Genomic DNA, 19,648 nt, shown 5'->3' on the forward strand with positions numbered 1-19,648 from the left:
ATATCACATAGCTGGTTGATATCACATAGCTGGTTGATATCACATAGCTGGTTGATATCACATAGCTGGTTGATATCACATAGTCTATACACTATACACATGATGCTATTTTAATTTATTTATTTTCATTGAATGTTATAAGTTTAGTTTACCATTAGACCACTGCTCCCACTATTTATTTTCATTGAATGTTATAAGTTTAGTTTAATGCAAAGAGCCGACAAATGGCATTCAAGTCGAACCATTATTAGACAATATGTACCGGATATTTATTGAACAAAATGCCAGCAATATTTACATGTGTACAGGAAATTTAATTACAATAAATATCATATAAGTAATTTCATGTAAGTAACGTGTACACCCAATATAATATTTATTTACATTTTTCTCATCTCGAGAACATTATTGGAATAAGCAACAATATATTATGATGATTTCCACCTGATTCATAATAAAATTGACAAAAATATCTATATACATATACACACTGTCTAAGTAATACCAACAATTCCAAATTGAGAAAACAACAAGTTTAACCAGAGTGTTAATTTCCCTATTATCAATAAAACTAAATACAGAATAATTTGCAATAAAACGTTTACAATTAAAATAATTCGTGCACAAACATGTGTCTGTAACATAGATTCTGTTTGGGCAAATCATGTAAGTCAGACTCGAACGATCTGCTTGCTAATGGGATCACACAAAATATAGTAATATCCGTTACAGGGTAGTCCTTTCTGTTGAGACTACATATAATACAGTTATATCCGTTTGCAGGGTAGTCCTTTCTGTTGGGACCAAATACAATAAAGTAATATCCAATGACTTGGTAGTCCTTTCTGATGGAACAACATGCAATAAAGTAATATCCGTTTACATAGTAGTCCTTTCAGGGACCACGTGTAATAAAGTAATATCCGTTTACATAGCAGTCCTTTCAGTGACCACATGCAATAAAGTAATATCCGTTTACATAGCAGTCCTTTCGGGGACCAAATGCAATAAAGTAATATCCGTTTACTTGGTGGTCCCTTCTGTTGGTACAACATAGAAAACAGAAATATCCATTTACTTGGTAGTTATACTTGCTCGGCTCTATTTTCTGTTACCTTAGCGAAATCTAGACAATACAAAGTTGGAATGATAAAGTCTGGTGTTTGACTCGATAGCTCAAACTTAATTAATATCACAATAAGCAGACTCATTGTCCGTACAACATGCAACTCGTAAAAGTAGGTCCCCAAACCTTTATCGTGAATTAACGATACTGTCTCGATGTCCATTGTTGTATATTGAATGCACTCGACTGGCACGACAATGATTTCTCCGCGCTCCATATTAACAGTCAACACACACATGGGAACCAGTGAGCAGTTGTTGTCATTCTTACAAGGAATTCATAGTCATACACAGAGAGTTTGTGTACAGCTACGTGTATTCTAACATTATGTCTTTGTGTTATTCTTTTTACTCTCCAAATATAGCTCGTTGACGAAGTTCATGACGGATTTCCAAATGGCAGGATCATATTCGCAGACGTACGAAGAGATGAACTAAAACACGTGATTTTGTAAGTCTTTGTCTTTCAACATTCGTGTTTATCTCCTCTGGTTTGATAATGGACTGGAATGCTTTATTGAAGAAACAGCACCCAACCCGGTATACAAAGCTTGTCTGATTATGTCAAGCAAAGGTTCTTCCCTTTAAACATCATTCACTGAAAGGTCTGGACTAGTGATCTTGAACACTGACTCACCTTTCGCTCAAATTCCTTATTTGGTAGATTTATGTAATCCATAAAAATATGTAGAATATATGTAGTGTAAAGGGTATTCAGTTCAATATGCTTGTTTTGAAGATGCCTGATCAGATGTAGATGATTGGCTAATAAATGCAGTATGTTGATAAGTATGTTTCCATGGATATCTGTTAAAAGCTATTAATACCAATTTGTATCAAGATACCAGTTGTCGCAATATTTTAACCAACGTCAAAGCGAGCAACCATCGCATGAGCTCTGAAGCACATATCCTGGACGCTGAAGTGAGAATAGTAGCATGAATAGTCATAAGCCAGTATATACCATTGACATAAAAGGACCTACGTTTTAAAATTAAAAAAAATGTCGGGCAGCGTGTCATGTATCGGCATGAATTGATTCCACAACGACTTATAATTTTACGACATTATTATAAGTCACAATTGAAAAATGTTTGATCTGGTTCGTATTGCGAATTTTTTTTAAGTTAATACGCTGTTTAAAACACATTTTCTGTAAAATTGTTTATCCTTGTGTAGCGGTATTGTAACTTAAGCCTAATAAATTATACCGTTTCCGCTAGTAAAAAACGTATACTTGTGAACTGAACAACAGTTACACACGTTCTCTTGATATTGGTAAAATATGAAGTATATATAAATTGTAAACAAAATGTATACATACATACATTTCAAAAAGTTAAATGTTTATATATACTGAAAATCTTGAGGACATCTAAAAGAGGCAATCAAGAATAACGAACAGTATTATCACGGTCAATATTAAATAGAATGTCTCAAAATAATGTTAGAAATTAAAAATACGCTTTGACTTGTAGTTTTGACCACCGTTCGCAGCAGTCCGATATGCAAATTTACCCCAAAATGCTATGTTTTGACCATCGTTCGACCTCATATTGCGATTTATGTAAGTAATATTGCGAGTATCGAGTATTCTAACAACTCGACCGCGTTCCTCTTTGCGCATTTTCATCTGATCTTTTGTTTCTCTATGAGCCTAGAGCTATCTCCTCAACAATTCATCTCTATGCATTTGAACACTTGTTACGCAGAATACGTGCTTCTCTTGCCCCCCCCCCTAAAAAATAAAATATATATAAATAAATAAATAAATAAATAAAATGAATAAATTTAATTAAAAAAATAATACTAAAATAATAAAATACAAATGTAAATAACATAAAATAACATACAAAATAAATAAATAAATAAATAAATAAATAAATAAATAGAAACGAGCACGCCGTTCCGATTAACTACCCTTCACGAAAATAATCGTGTTTGATACCCTGAATAGACAGGTTGCAGATAGGCAGATTGGTTACTCGGAAAACTCCATTTATAATGTTTTGTGCAGTGTATGTATTATAAATATACTGTATACAATTGGACGATGGTATCCATAATGTTGGAAAGTTATATGAGAAACAAAGCTGTCATAAGACTGCAACTAACTTAATAAAGGCTTGACACGCATTACTTACTTAAGCACTGCTATACTCTAGTACATTCAATGCTATCATACAGTTTTATAGAAGCCGCGTCCTGAAAACAACGGGCTTAATGACAGTCCGTTAAGTGTTTCCAAAGATAAGGATTTACATTCCGCACAGGTTAATCAGGAACGATACTGTCCGCTTTAATGGATTGTTTAATATAAAAGAAGTCTCTTCTAAACGAAAATATCAATTTAAAGCGGAACGTACCATTGCTGATAAGCCTGAGTGGATTGCACAGGCTAATCTAGGACGACACTTTACACACATTCATTAAGCCCAGTTTTCTAAGAGGGAGACTCGCATAGATGCATGCTACTACTGTTGCGGGTACCTTTGTTCGGCCAGTAGTAGGCACAGTTGTGCTCGTCACTGCCGTCGTGGCAGTGCAGCTGGTTGTCACAGCGACGGGGGGTCGGGACGCACTGGCGGCTGTCCAGACACATGTACGTCGTCTCGTTGCACTGAGACATGTCAAAGTTTGGCGGCAGCTCTGCGAAAGTAACGAACCAGAGTTACTGATTGCCATTACGATGTAGGCATTTATTGTAAATACACACTTTTATCAATTGTGTCGCGTTCTGGGAAAAATGGGCATAATGCCTGTGCGTAAAGTGTCGTCTCGGATTAGCCTGTGCAGTCCGCACAGGCTAATCAGGGACGACGCTTTCCGCCTTAACAAAATTTTCGGTAAGATCGGACTTCCTTTAAACGAAAAATATCATAAAAGCAGAAAGTGTCGTCCCTGATTAGCCTGTGCGGACTGCACAGGCTAATCTGGGACGACACTTTACGCACATGAATTGTGCCAAGTTTTCTCAGAACGCGACACAATTTATTCAAGCTATGAGGGAAAACTTTTTGTTAAACTATAGTCTCACTCTGTCACCTCATTTGGATGGGGGCGCAATACAACTTGCGTTCGGACAAAAACTGGTATGTACACAGTTTGAAATGTCAAATCTGAGGTTATACAAACAGTAAGTTACTAAGAGTACCACACTCCTGTGCATGTCGCAATACTTTTTTTTCAAAAACATATTTAATCTCTCATCACTATTATATAAAAGAACGTATAGACAACTTAATTCTATCTAATACTTCTCACCCAAATGAGCTTGACACACATCATTACATTTGTATCTGTCACGAGCTAATACCCTTAAATCTTGTTAAGTATAATTACACAAGTAAGATAAATCAATTCATCACGAACTTGCAAATATGTCATAACGATGTAAAGGCATTTTCCATTTTAATCAGCCCAAATGCAAAATCATGTTATGGTTTTATGACTCATTTGTTATAGAAAGTAAATCATATCGGCGAACGAAATGCTGACTAAGTAACCTGGGCATTTCCAGTCGTTACATGTCGTCTCCGCAAATTCCTTTCCTTCACAGTCTTTGCCGCCATTTTCCGGAGAGGGGCTGTTACATTCGCGCATGCGCTTGGTGGTCCCGCCGTCACACATCTTGGTGCATTCGCTCCACGCGCCCCAATATCCCCAAACACCATCGCCTTAATAAGTATAATGTAGTAAATTGTGAAACGGTCATTATATACACATAATCTTAAATAGGCATGAAAACAACATGTCTTCGGCTATAAGTTGTTGGGTTAAATCAAGAAAAAAAAAACAATTATTATCATACTTCATCTCCAAATGGAAATAACAACAGTTCTACTGCTGACCTAGGTTACAACAATTCTGATGCTTCTGATGATTATGGTAATTAGTGACAAAAAAGACAACAGGGTAAAGCTGAATATCCGACTGATAATACTGCCCGCGAAGACTATAATTCAGCTATTGATGGGGAAGCTAATGCTGATGAAACGGAACTCACGCGGACACGGTACGTTTGTGATGCACTCGATGATGTCCTCATATTTAAACGGCTCCTCTACTCCACTTCCGGTGACTCGCGGCTGCCACGTTTTCTGTCGCTTCTGGACGCCGTAGCCGCAAGTGACGCTACATCCGGACCACTGGCTCCACTTCGTCCACTCGCCCTCCTGGGCTAGCACGTGCAATACTGAAAATATCATCGTGTGCGTTAATGGGAATACAAGCGGAATACAAGCGGAATACAGGCGAATACAGGCGAATACAGGCGCATACATCACTGGGAATACTAGCAAACACGGGTTGTCAATTTATTTTATATAATTAGTCCTTTAATATCGATCATGACATATTTTGAAGCATAACTTGAAACATCAGCACATAAGCAGCAGCATATAAAAACATCATGAAAACATTAAAGGCAATTCTGAACCACAACAAAATGCATCTATAAATTTTGCTCAAAGCAGATTATTGAGCATCATTTTATACAATTGCATCATCGACGTTCAAATGTTCACTTTCTTTCATAATATGGATTCTACCAAAGTTGTGGTTTATTTAAATAATTCCTACTTGTATAATACAACAATGTTTAAATATTATGCATATATAATTTAAGGTTAAAGGTATGTTTTCCCACATAGGATATCACATTTTCCCCTTTAGTAAGACGTAGACCGCTAACCCAAGATGTGGTCGAGGGCAAGGTTCCGCGGCAAGGGATGGACTCTTTAATGATATGGCTGCCTTTGCAGCATCAAACATAAAATGGAACTCGGCTTCGCTGAGTGTTGACGGCTTCTTAAATTTGGAATGTTATTGCTCTGTATGACAATTGAACCGTTAGAATACGAGTACGACTGAAATATCAAAGTACTAATACACGTTAATGTCGACAACTACAGCACATATAGAAACCAGGAATTGTCGTATTTCAACAGAGGACCTTGACGGTTCGAAGCGCTCATCTGCTAAAAGGTATTGTAAAGTTTTTACAATTTGTTCGTACCTTCAAGCAGAAGAAATATGGCCTGCGTGACATAGTTGTACATCATAATGTCCGACCTGCAAGTAGAGGGAAAACATTGCATGGTAACGGCGGCAAGTAGAGGGTTGTCAACACTATGTGTAATTATACATGTAGTTAGTAAGTTCTCGTATTTATATTGAAACATGCATTACTGGAGGAATTCAGTAACCGGCGCAATTATAACACAGTCAAATGTTTCTATGAACATGCGTAAGTCTTTGTCCGAAATTGTTCACGCATATATTGTATAAAAAAAACATGTCGCCTAAAAACAGCCACTGTTAGTTTCGGACAACGTTCAGAGGCGACATTATCACCAGGATATCGACATAACTTACACAAGAAGAGAATGTAAACTTATAGACAGGATTCAGTTTAATTAAACATGATTACTTAATCCAAATGGCTTGTCACCCATGAAACATTTTTGGTCGCATTATTTCGAAATATGATCCGTGCTTCTTGGCGATCTTTTTGTGTTATATTTATCATAATATTAGATAATTTGGTTCTCTTCGGATGAGGAGCAAATATGTGTTGTTTAATGTCTGCTATTATTTCACGTTTTCTTAATAGACAAAAAAAAGAAGAAAAAAAAGTGCTGTCACTGTTTATGCCGAATGCCTCGATCTATCGTTTTGACCTGAAGCATGGGATTGACTTCACAATTGCGGAAAACAGACACGATACGAAATTTCTGAAAACAGGCAGGTTTTAACGAAATTTCTGTAAACATACCAGTTTTATATATTCAGAAAACATGCCATATGGGGGCACACAAACACATTTTCGAGAAGACGGTTTTTAAAGAATGAAACTAAGTTTCAAAATAAAGTACATTAATTCCCTGGTCAACATGCAGGGGATATTGAAACCTAATTTGATCATCATTGTCTTAGAAATATGTTACAGAGGAAAAATATACCGCCCTGATTGATCATGCTTTTAATGAATAATACGAACATTTTCAATGAATTAGGTAGCAGAAAAGTATAATGATCATTTTTGGTTAAAAATCATTTATCTAAAATCTAAAAACTATCGATTGTTGTCTGTTTTGAAGACACTTACAGTACTGATCTTAGACATGGCGTCCTCTATAACAAACCTGCCATACATATCCTACAAATCAATCAAAGAGAACCTTTGGGAAAAGTTTGTAACATAATCAAATACAGAGGTCATAACAGAATCTCATAAAGCGAGATATTGTCCTGAAAATCCAGCATAAAAGTGATCGCACTATTTGCACAGAAGCAATAAAAGCTGACCACAAATGTTTACTCTCGAAATGAAAGATGTGTTTCCAAACTCAGAAGCGGCCGAAGCCTTTGAACAATACGCATATTGACGCCGGGCGTTTAGTATCAATACCGCTGGCTTATAATTCTATTCAATAACTCATGTCAAGTATGTTTTCCTAGTAACTTAATTGTGAGCGAGCTATAAAGGTAAAAACTTGATGTTTAATCACGGAGGATATGTACGTCCTCCGTATACAGTACGGTATGTATTGCAAACTTCAGGAAACAGTCTGGTCATCGAAAATAGTGTGCGGCTTATTGTTAGAATGATTTGGAAAATAAACACACACTAACTTAAGTATGATAAAAACACAAACAAAGCAGCATACCTTTGATATTATGTTACACATTTAAAACACATATTGGTTATATTTTAACTTGCACGTCTATTTTTATAACGAATGTTTAACTCAAAAACTACATATTTATTTTTAGAAACAATAGTACACGACATAGACATTTATCGATTTTATAAATATTTCCAAATTCAGATACTATTGTTGAAGTTGAATTTTCTGAAGTTATAAGACACAAATTGAAATGCAGTTGATGATTCGTTGAAATTGTTTATAAACTGATTAGAGGGAACTAACGATATTTTAGGAACAACTGATGCATGTACGCTCTCCTTCCGTAAACATTCAAATCCTACACAAAAATATCAGTTTTAAATTCATGTCTCAATTTTTTTTCAAGATTTAAGATACAGTGCGACTTCGAGTATTTGCATGGAATGACTGTTTCCTCGTTGCACTCATCGCTTGAAACACATGTTTCACATTAATTTAGTCAAGTCTGAGAATTAACGAAGATTGCCTAGCGACGCACACTGTCAACCGTTACTCTGGTCGACGTACAGCCTAGCGACGCACACTGTCAACCGTCACTCTGATCGACGTACATCCTAGCGACGCACACTGTCAACCGTCACTCTGATCGACGTACAGCCTGGCGACGCACACTGTCAACCGTCACTCTGATCGACGTACAGCCTAGCGACGCTCACTGTCAACCGTCACTCTGATCGACGTACAGCCTAGCAACACACATTGTCAACCGTCACTCTGATCCACGTACATCCTAGCGACGCACACTGTCAACCGTCACTCTGATCGACGTACAGCCTAGCGACGCACACTGTCAACCGTCACTCTGATCGACGTACAGCCTAGCAACACACATTGTCAACCGTCACTCTGATCCACGTACATCCTAGCGACGCACACTGTCAACCGTCACTCTGATCGACGTACAGCCTAGCGACGCACACTGTCAACCGTCACTCTGATCGACGCACAGCCTAGCGACGCATACTGTCAACCGTCACTCTGATCGACGTACAGCACAGATCAGCAGGGTCGAGGTCTTGTCAAAACCAAATACTTTGGACAATAAATAGACGATTAAAATATTTCTTATTTTAAACGGCATCCGAATTAACTTAGAATGCACGCGATATCGTGTTTGTGTTTCAAGAAAGGAGACTGAAAACAATTGGAAACCTCCATATCGACTAAGTGACACCGCATCTTATCCGACCCATTGATTGACATATCGAACTTATTATATCAATAATTAAGTACCTAACTAAGTAATTTATTAACCACTTGGCTAACTAAGTACTGTAGTGGCAAAACACGGATCAAGGAAACAAGGAAACATTACTAAACTCGCGAGCTAACTTACTAACAAACTTATTAACTCACTCACGTACATACTTACTTATTCATTTTCACACCATCCACCACAAATCCCCATGCACACACCCCTATCACACCAACCCACCTTGCCAAACTACCACCCAACACACAACCAACAAACAAACCAACCAACAAATCAACCAAAACAAACAAACAAACAACGAACCAACGACTCAAACTACCAACCAGCAATCCAATCAACACAACTTACTTACTTACTTCCCATATAAGTAATTAACGAACTAACGAACTAAAATAAAACCATCAATCTTGCTTAAATTAACAGAACTGAGTGGCGTACAAATAAACTTACTAGTTTACTTCAATAATAAATTGATAATGCTTCTACTTACAATTTACGCCGAGAATTCAAAGAAAATAACAGTTAAATAAATATATAATATACTAGTAAAATATCCGACTTTGTTCTACTATGCTAAAAAGTTAATAATACAAACAATTTGCGTTTTTGCATATTAAGAGTCAATGGGCAATAATTCCATTATTCAATTACCTTAACAAACACTTCGTGACGAGTTGCGCTACAGCACCAATCAATCAACCGATAAACGGACCGATAGCACTCAGAATTAAACGCACGTGTTCACATAGTATTTTATCGTCAAATTGCACATACGCGTGTTCAAAGAAGCTTGCATCCAGAACCGGTCATATTAATGCACGCAACTTTATATGAGCGTATTAGTCATCCGGACAAGCTTGGCGCATATGGCAGTTGTTATCATGATGTACAATATTTCCAGAGGCTGAACACCGTTAAGCTGACATGAGTCGCTATACTGTTTATGTGTAATTCTTACGTACATGTGTGCTATGTATCCTGTTGTGACACGAGCTTTATTATACTGCGACATCTGTTCCCTCCCGGGACATGCAAACACGGTATAATATTGATAATTATGTTTACCGGAATGTGAACTGGTCTGCAAAACACATTCTGTCATAAAACATGACTATAAATCTGTGATCAATATTTTGCATTGATTTTCGATGAAAAACAACATGAATTTTAATGACATGCCCGAGTTGTTATCGACCAATAACTAGAACGCTGGTAGTTTTTATATAACACCAGCGTGTCCTGACATAGTTAGACCACAAGCGAGCAACAGAAATTTAAGCAGTATAAATTACAAACTATTTCAAAACCTAAGTACACCGTGCTTATACAAATATTGTATTGCTTGAACACATACAATATATCTCTATGATTGATTTTCTACAATGTCCATGTATGTTTTGCATATGCGCTATTATCAGTAGTGCATTTCATCCAACCATGTCAATGCAATCTATTGAAAAACATTTAATTCACAAGTTACATTTAAAACGATACATAATCCATCTACTAATAGGACTGCACGCTGGTTCTACACGGACTGCACGCTGGTTCTACACAGAGTGCATGCTGGTTCTACACAGACTGCACGCTGATTCTACACAAACTGCACGCTGATTCTACACGGAATGCACGCTGGTTCTACACAGACTGCACGCTGATTATAAACGGACTGCACGCGGATTCTACACAGACTGCACGGTGGTTCTACACGGACTGCAGGCTGGTTTTACTCGGACTGCACGCTGGTTCTACACGGACTGCAGGCTGGTTATACTCGGGCTGTAGGCTGGTTCTACACATATTGAACGCTGATTCTACAAGGACTGCAAGCTGGTCCTTCACGGTCTGCACGCTGATTCTACACGGACTGCACGCTGGTTCTACACGGACTGCACGCTGGTTCTACACGGACTGCACGCTGGTTCTACACGGACTGCACGCTGGTCCTACACGGACTGCACGCTGGTCCTACACAGACTGCACGCTGGTCCTACACGGCCTGCATTCTGGTTCTACACGGACTGCACACTGGTTCTACACGGACTGCACGCTGGTCCTACACGGACTGCACGCTGGTCCTACACGGACTGCACGCTGGTCCTACACGGACTGCACGCTGGTCCTACACGGTACTGCACACTGGTTCTACACGGACTGCACGCCGGTTCTACACGGACTGCACGCTGATTCTACAAGGACTGCAAGCTGGTCCTTCACGGACTGCACGCTGATTCTACACGGACTGCACGCTGGTTCTATAAAGGACTTCACGCTGGTTCTACACGGACTGCACGGTTGTTCTAAACAGACTGCACGCTGATTCTACAAGGACTGCAAGCTGGTCTTATACGGACTGCACGCTGATTTCACACGGACTGCAAGCTGGTTCTACACGTACTGCACGCTGGTTCTACACGGACTGCACGCTGGTTCTACAGGGACTGCACACTGGTTCTACACGGACTGCACGCTGGTTCTACACTGACTGCACGCTGGTTCTACACGGACTGCACGCTTGTTCTACAAGGACTGCACACTGGTTCTACACGTACTGCACGCTGGTTCTACACGGACTACACGCTGGTTCTACAAGGACTGCACGCTGGTTCTACACGTACTGCACGTTGGTTCTACACTGACTGCACGATGGTTCTACACGGACTGCACACTGGGTTCTACACGGACTGCATGCTTGTTCTACACTGACTGCACGCTGGTTCTACAGGGACTGCATACTGGGTTCTACACGGACTGCACGCTGGTTCTACACGGACTGCACGCTGGTCATACAAGGACTACACGCTGGTCCTACACGGACTGCACGCTGGTTTTACACGGACTGCACGCTGGTTCTACACGGACTGCACGCTGGTCCTACACGGACTGCACGCTGGTCCTACACGGACTGCACGCTGGTCCTACACGGACTGCACAATAGTTCTACACGGACTGCACGCTGGTTCTACACGGACTGCAAGCTGGTCCTTTACGGACTGCACGCTGGTTCTACACGGACTGCACGCTGGTTCTACATGGACTTCACGCTGGTTCTACACGGACTGCACGGTGGTTCTACACAGACTGCAAGCTGATTCTACAAGGACTGCAAGCTGGTCCTTCACGGACTGCACGCTGATTCTACACGGACTGCACACTGGTTCTACACGGGCTGCACGCTGGTTCTACACGGACTGCACGCTGGTTTTACAGGGACTGCACACTGGTTCTACACGGACTGCACGCTGGTTCTACACGGTCTGCACGCTGGTTCTACACGGACTGCACGCTGGTTCTACACGGACTGCACGCCGGTCCTACACGGACTGCACGCTGGTCCTACACGGACTGCATGCTGGTTCTACACGGAATGCACTCTGGTTCTACACGGACTGCACAATGGCTCTACAAGGATTGCACGCTGGTTCTACACGGACTGCATGCTGGTCCTACACGGACTGTACGCTGATTATACGCGGACTGCACGCTGGTTCTACACGGACTGCACGCTGGTTCCACAAGGATTGCACGCTGGTTCTACACGGACTGCATGCTGGTCCTACACGGACTGCACGCTGATTCTACGCGGACTGCACGCTGGTTCTACACGGACTGCACGCTGGTTCTACACAGACTGCATGCTGATTCTACACAGACTGCACGCTGGTTTTACACGGACTGCACGCTGGTTCTCCACGGACTGCACGCTGGTTCTATACGGACTGCACGCTGATTCTACACGGACTGCACCCTGGTCCTTCACGGACTGCACGCTGATTCTACACGGACTGCACGCTGGTTCTACACGGACTGCATGCTGGTTCTTCACGGACTGCACACTGGTTCTACAATGATTGCACGTGCTAGCAGCTATGCGACCGATGCCACACGGGTTTGTTCTAAGTGCAACAGTAATAGAGATATTTCCCAACGTTTCTGTTAAAAAGTGAACTCTTTGTATGCAGGCTACAATTAAACTTATCATCGCCACAGATGTGATCATTATCCCATCAAGACATAATTTCAACCCGCATTCAACAGTATTAGCATTCATCAATAATAACCGCAATGACATCAACATATAGTATAATGTAATAATGTATTAAATACAATGTATTTGTCTATTGTATTTCAAGTGGTTTACCTAACATATATTGCATATTATGTCCATTTCTTGTTGAGCCTCCGCTTCATTAGGTGCATCAACCATCAATCACTAAGCGTTTCACAAGGTAACATGTCACAAATTCAATGTAGCAATAATTTAATAGTCAACTCACAGAGCAATTTCGTTATTCCACCGATGATGGTAAAAACATTTGAGACTTTTAATAAAGAAAATGCTACACTAATACTTGCATGTCAGTGAATGCTATAATAAACAAATCCTGAAAGTAAATCACTCCGCGTGTCAACAGATTATATTTCTCCCAAGAGTTATGCTACCACTCGACCAACACTGCGGAATTATTTCAGTACAGTAGATCGTTCCTCGTACACGCCGCCATCCTCTATCGATTATCGGGAAGTGTAACAGGCGACTGGTCGCATGTTTTCCCTTTAATAGCAAGCTATTGAATAACACTTAATATTAAGATGGTTTAACTGCTAAAAACCCATAATCAACAACAATATTAACAGCTACAGTTGCTACTGCGTGACCGGCCATCATGCTGAGTCGACTGGCGAGAGTCACCAATGCACCATAAATGCACGATCCATACCAACACTTATGGCGCACCAAATGGGTCGAAACTTTAACTTCTGCTTCAGCAGAAAAAATGCAGCAAATTACTGCCCGAGCAGCGTATTTGCTGCTCGAGCAGTATCTAGATGCTGCTCGACCAGCAAAATTCCTGCCCGAGCAGCATTTTTTTCTGCTGCAGCAGAAAATTCCTGCTCGTCCAGCATTTATTTTTTGAATAAGCCCTTGAACGCCTCAGCCAATCAAATTTGAGCTTACAAACGGACGACATAAGCTACCTCTACGGAAACGAAATAGACCTTAGAATAACTTTAGACAAACTGCAACAAACTCATAGTCTGTGTTTTAATCAATTATTATTAAATTCTCATCCTTTTTTCGTAGTTGTTCATAAAATAATAATTAAGCTTTAAAATCTATAAGTCGTGTAGGAACATGCCAATTTGGTTGATCAATTGCTCCAACGTTACATGATTTATGCCTATGTGTAATCTTATTCTTATTGGCTGATGCCATAATCTAAAAATAAATGCTGGTCGAGCAGGATTTTTCTGCTGCAGCAGAAAATATGCTGCTCGAGCAGCAAATTGCTGCCCGAGCAGCATCTAGATTCTGCTCGAGCAGCAATTTGCTGCTCGAGCAGCTTTTAAATGCTGCTCGAGCAGCATTTTTTTCTGCTGCAGCAAAAGTTAAAGTTTCGACCCCTTTGGTGCGCCATAAACACTACCATGCCGTGTCCAGTATGCGAGTACCTTCCGAACTTTTGCGTTCAAACTATACGTGATGCTCCATTTAATCATATACTTTCGATGCTGTAATAATCTCAGAGCATACTTGAGCATAGAAATCCAAAGAAGGGAAAAGCCTAAATCCTGATTTACATGAACATATAAAGCTAGATTAAGATATACATGATTAAATAGAGTCATAGTCTTGATCCAGATATAATTGATTTTTTTTAGCCATTTCCTACAATTTTACTGTATCCAGATCGAGTTGAACATATATACCAGTTCATGTCTATAGTGTCTCAGGAAAGCATATGCATACTTTAACAAATATCGTATTATACTGACAACATGCGTCCACCAAAGTAACGGTAAATCCGAGAATACTTAAGTTTACAACAAGACAAATACGACACTTGTAATTCTTTCAAAAGACTTACAACAAAATCCCCAATGTTAAATGAACTTTGAAAAGAAGCCACAAACCCGAACACAACTATTTAAATATAGTTGTCATTTAATTACTAAATAATGTCAGATCATGATAGAATATGAACATTGTTGGCATGAGATGTATAATCTGCAATTCAACAACTTCATGTCATTATTTGCGTTTTAAAACACCACAGGTCGGCTCCTTGAGTAAGTTTCGTATGCATCAGAACGTCAAATACTGTTTATTGATATATTATTAATTATTAACCAAAGTTAAATAAGCAAAAATAATTAAAACAACTATCGGCCCCACCCGAAAACATAAATAAATAAATAAAATTAAAATAAATATAAATAAATGTTATTTAAATAAATAAATAAATAAATAAACACTAATCATGCAGTCATTATAATTTTTAGTTCGTTCATTCGTCTTGAAATTGAGATACAAAATAAAGCCTCCAACATAATTTGAAAAAGCATCCGCTATATGTCAAATCGCTCATACATGCCATGACGCCGCTTCAAATTTCCGAAAATGCCACTCATTAAAACAGAAAAAATGAGGAAGTTGGGAAGATTCCCGACAAAAGCCTCGAGAAACCGACATGACATTGTTTTGCACGAAATAAAGCTTTAAAATACGATAAAGGAATTTGAAAAAATGAAAGAATAAAATAGTTCCAACATAAAGCAGACAAAACGGTAATGTTAAGCTATTTTGGGACCGAAATAGCATAAACTGAAATGTAATATTAGCGATATTGCTGGACTTTAAAATCCAATTCAATTTAGCAGCTATATATAAGGCACACGCAGCAATTTAAATGTATGATGAGTAAAAGCATATATAGCAGTAAAAGTAATAAAATAACAAAATCGCAGTCTCAATGTTGAAATTAGGATTTGCATAGCTCTAAGCTGCAAAAAGTACAAGCGGTAATATGCAACATAATTATGCACATAAATAAACACATTCATTTCGACTTTGAAGCTTATTTCGCGCCTCGAACTCGACAGAACAACTCAGTCACCTTGCAAAGTTACGAATATTCTACATATCTGTTCAAATTGAATTGTGTCAGTCCAAACCAGATGGATATACAAGTGGATTCGCACATCCATACCTATATCGAATAGCAATTATTATCTAAATTTAAAATCAGCTACGGATTTTAACGGTGTACATGGTATTCATGTCATCGCATGCAACATGGTGTAGCCGGGAAAAGTATCATTACATACAAAAACTGATAGCAGATATTGTTTAGTATATTGTTTTCTTATTTAAACATTAACATCAACCAAATATTGTTGTAACATTAAGACAAATAATCATACTATTGGACATTAAAAAACTGTGATAAGTGTGCACATTAACAAGTCAAATCCAAAAGGATATCGTTTTAAGTTTAAGAAAAAATATGTTTGTAAGACACTATATATGTGTATATATGTGTATTATATACATTTGTACTCTTTTTTTTAAACAAAACCCGAATTAAAGATCGAGACATTAAAAAGCACTTTGCATTATTGAACGCTATTCCACACGCGCGTGAATATGAAAGACTGGAATATTAAAATGATATAGAAACTACCATTAAGTACTACCTTTAAGCACACCTTTCCACGTTGATATATCCAAACAGTTCGCAATTGGTCAGTACACACTACCAGAAGGTTAACGACAATGAATACAAAGAGTCATAGCAGTATCTGTACCACATGGACACATACAGGTCAATTATCAATGTTTACAAAGGCCGATTGAAACTATAATGTCACCCATAAATATCTGTCACCGTAAAATGTCAGGTTTACTTAGAAATTGTCAATTAGCAGTCGTTCGCCCGACCAAGCAAGAATATATTTTCACGAAAGCAATATCTGTGTAAGCAGCAGTGAAAGAATGAGTTTTTCTTAACAATAAAAACTATTTGACAGGATTTTGATATGTTATAACATGAATTATTTATAAATACATATCCCTTGCTGTTCGCACGTTATCTGGACTTGCGCAATCCGCGGCATAGCCATGTCAAATACGCGTATAATAAATGGGTCAAAACTGTCGGAAGCCCAGACATCTCTTTTCGATATCGTTTAATAACATCGAATGGGCAAAAATAAAAATTATCAAGAGGCCAAATGAGTTCATTTATGTTCTTTAAGAAATGAAGAAACTATTGGCCAAATGAATGTTTCTTTGGTGAAGCGAGTATTGACAAGTCGAATATTTTAATATACAGTGAAGGGTAGCTAATTGTTCCGAGTTGTGCAATACAAATATGCAGGGACCTATGTCCCTGAAATATGTAAGTATTGGTGCAAAACTCATACCATGTGACATTGTGTGCACGTGTCATTATTGAGCACAGTTTAATAATAATGACCATGGCATGCGTGCTCGTTTAAACGCATTCCAAAACACTTTTTATGCATTTAAAACATACATAACGTTCATTAATAAAATGACAAATAAAGTTTATAAAGGATATAACTTGAAATAATTGTTGTATCACGACCGCAGGGTCGATATCAACACACTCACTGCGAGTGCCGCGATATCATTCTACCCGTGGTTCATAGCTGTACTGCACATGGGTTGAAGCATTGTGGTTTTCACTTCAGGATTCCTTTATTACAGTTAAACCAACTTCAACATTGAAATGTCACAGCTCTGTTGCTGTGGTCTCAACCGGCTGACCCTGACACATTCACACATTGAACCGACGTAAGTTAACTTACCTCACTTAAAGGAGCGGAAATACTAGAGTTCGGAAGCAAAAGCACACTCTTCGTAGTGTTTACGACCCATACGAGTGGACGGTAGACACTGCATAAACAATTAAAATCCTGCCAAATTTGGACGGATTTATCAAATGTAGCTTTTTGTGTGAAAATCAGTATTATTTTCTGAATTATAGAAATTTCTTTGTAAGGTTTACGCTCAAAAAGGTATACTACAAATATATAGACTTTCAATTATATGACATCACAATAACATTTGAATCTAACATCAACAGCATTTGTGTAATTGTAGCAAGGATTCGATAGAGTATTGGTATGCCACTTTGTTGATACATACATCAACAATAGTAAAGAAAGCAAGTTATTACGTAAACACCATTATGTTTCATTTTAAAATCGGTATTCCTAATTTCTTTCCATGATTGGTATTATAATCCTGACCCGCTCTACACGTATTCCAATGTTATGCTAACTAATGAAATGTTTTATCCTATGTTATCCTAACTAATGAAATGTTTTATTCCAATGTTATGCTAACTAATTAAATGTTTTTGTGTCCAATGCGATATAATCACAAAGGCCACGAAGCAATAGTAATGGGGAAAGTTCGCGTTCGTGTGAAAATACAATACAATTCTATAATCACAGATTTCTATTTCAGTTTGATACCCAGAGTCATAGTGGTGTCTGCTTATTCAGCGACATGAGATGCATGCATGCCTAGCATTTTGTGTTTTAACACATTGAATAGCGTTCCGCATCTGCTTCTTCGTAATCATCGCGCCAAGTCTCTGTAGGCCAAGGATTTGATTTAATTGACAGACGCGATCCAATCTACAGTAAATACTTGCTCTTGACAAACTGCAATATTAGCCTTTACTCGAGAACTGCTAAGATTTCATTATGATAGCAAGCCCAGTGACAGACTTTCATTAAACAAAGACCACCCCAATTGCAAAAAATCAATAGAACGAGGTATCAAACAGATCTAAGAATTATACAGCGACCTCTCAAGAATTCATATTCATGCCCATAAATGTAACAATTTTCAATACTGCGTTGGCATAGTAGTAGTGCAGTTTGTTAAAAGTAGACATCCTAGGGAGAATAGTCAAGATCAACACTGAAGGGAGTTAAAATACTGCACGCACAGTAGCGTTTTACTGGTATACTAGGAGACACCGAGCTCAAAATAGTCGTTTTTTCATTTCGTGGTTTGTTCTACCAATTGTTTTACTCAACAACAGCTGAACCATTAATCAACAGCCAAAACATGTTAAATTATAAAAGGGCGCAGTTTAATGGAATACCTGCAAGTACCTCGCCTCATGTACTAAACAGACAGCTGCGCGGATATACGGCGATTATACAGACCCACTCATTTTCTTTACGTTTGACTGGATAACTATTGTTAAGCAAGGCAACGTCTAAAATGCATCTGGGAAGGTATTTTCCAATAAGGCATAATATATTCCGTTTTAACTGAGCGTGAACCACACATGACCAATAGTGAAATAATTGAGCGTTCTCCTCTCCAGCTCATACATATTCATGCTTGCCCTTCGAGACTCAGTGGGTGATGCGCCACGATCGGGTCATCATGGACGCTCATGGCAGACCAGACCAGTTACAGGCGTGTGGAGCAACCCGTCATCATGGACGCTCATGGCAGACCAGACGAGTTACAGGTGATGCGCCACCATCCGTCATCATGGACGCTCAGGGCAGACCAGACAAGTTACAGGTGATGCGCCACCATCCGTCATCATTGACGCTCAGGGCAGACCAGACAAGTTACAGCAGATGCGCCACCATCCGTCATCATGGACGCTCATGGCAGACCAGACAAGTTACAGGTGATGCGCCACCATCCGTCATCATGGACGCTCATGGCAGACCAGACAAGTTACAGGTGATGCGCCACCATCCGCCATCATGGACGCTCATGGCAGACCAGACAAGTTACAGCAGATGCGCCACCATCCATCATCATGGACGC

The 19,648-nt window shown here is 39.0% G+C and overlaps 1 protein-coding gene across 1 annotated transcript in view; it reads right to left on the minus strand.

The window, feature by feature from the left end:
- Nucleotides 1–296: 296 nt before the first annotated feature.
- Nucleotides 297–19,648, minus strand: part of LOC127836448 (thrombospondin-1-like) — a 49,044-nt gene continuing 29,692 nt past the window's right edge. The window contains exons 4-8 of the mRNA XM_052363092.1: nt 6,143–6,198; nt 5,132–5,320; nt 4,632–4,802; nt 3,616–3,774; nt 297–2,044 (exon numbers count right to left, since the gene is read on the minus strand). Coding sequence (XP_052219052.1) covers nt 1,962–2,044; nt 3,616–3,774; nt 4,632–4,802; nt 5,132–5,320; nt 6,143–6,188 — 648 coding nt within the window. The 5' untranslated portion in view covers nt 6,189–6,198 and the 3' untranslated portion in view covers nt 297–1,961. The remainder of the gene's footprint in view (nt 2,045–3,615; nt 3,775–4,631; nt 4,803–5,131; nt 5,321–6,142; nt 6,199–19,648) is intronic.

The sequence above is a fragment of the Dreissena polymorpha genome, chromosome 6 (genome assembly GCF_020536995.1).
Source record: "Dreissena polymorpha isolate Duluth1 chromosome 6, UMN_Dpol_1.0, whole genome shotgun sequence".
Classification (NCBI taxonomy): domain Eukaryota; kingdom Metazoa; phylum Mollusca; class Bivalvia; order Myida; family Dreissenidae; genus Dreissena; species Dreissena polymorpha.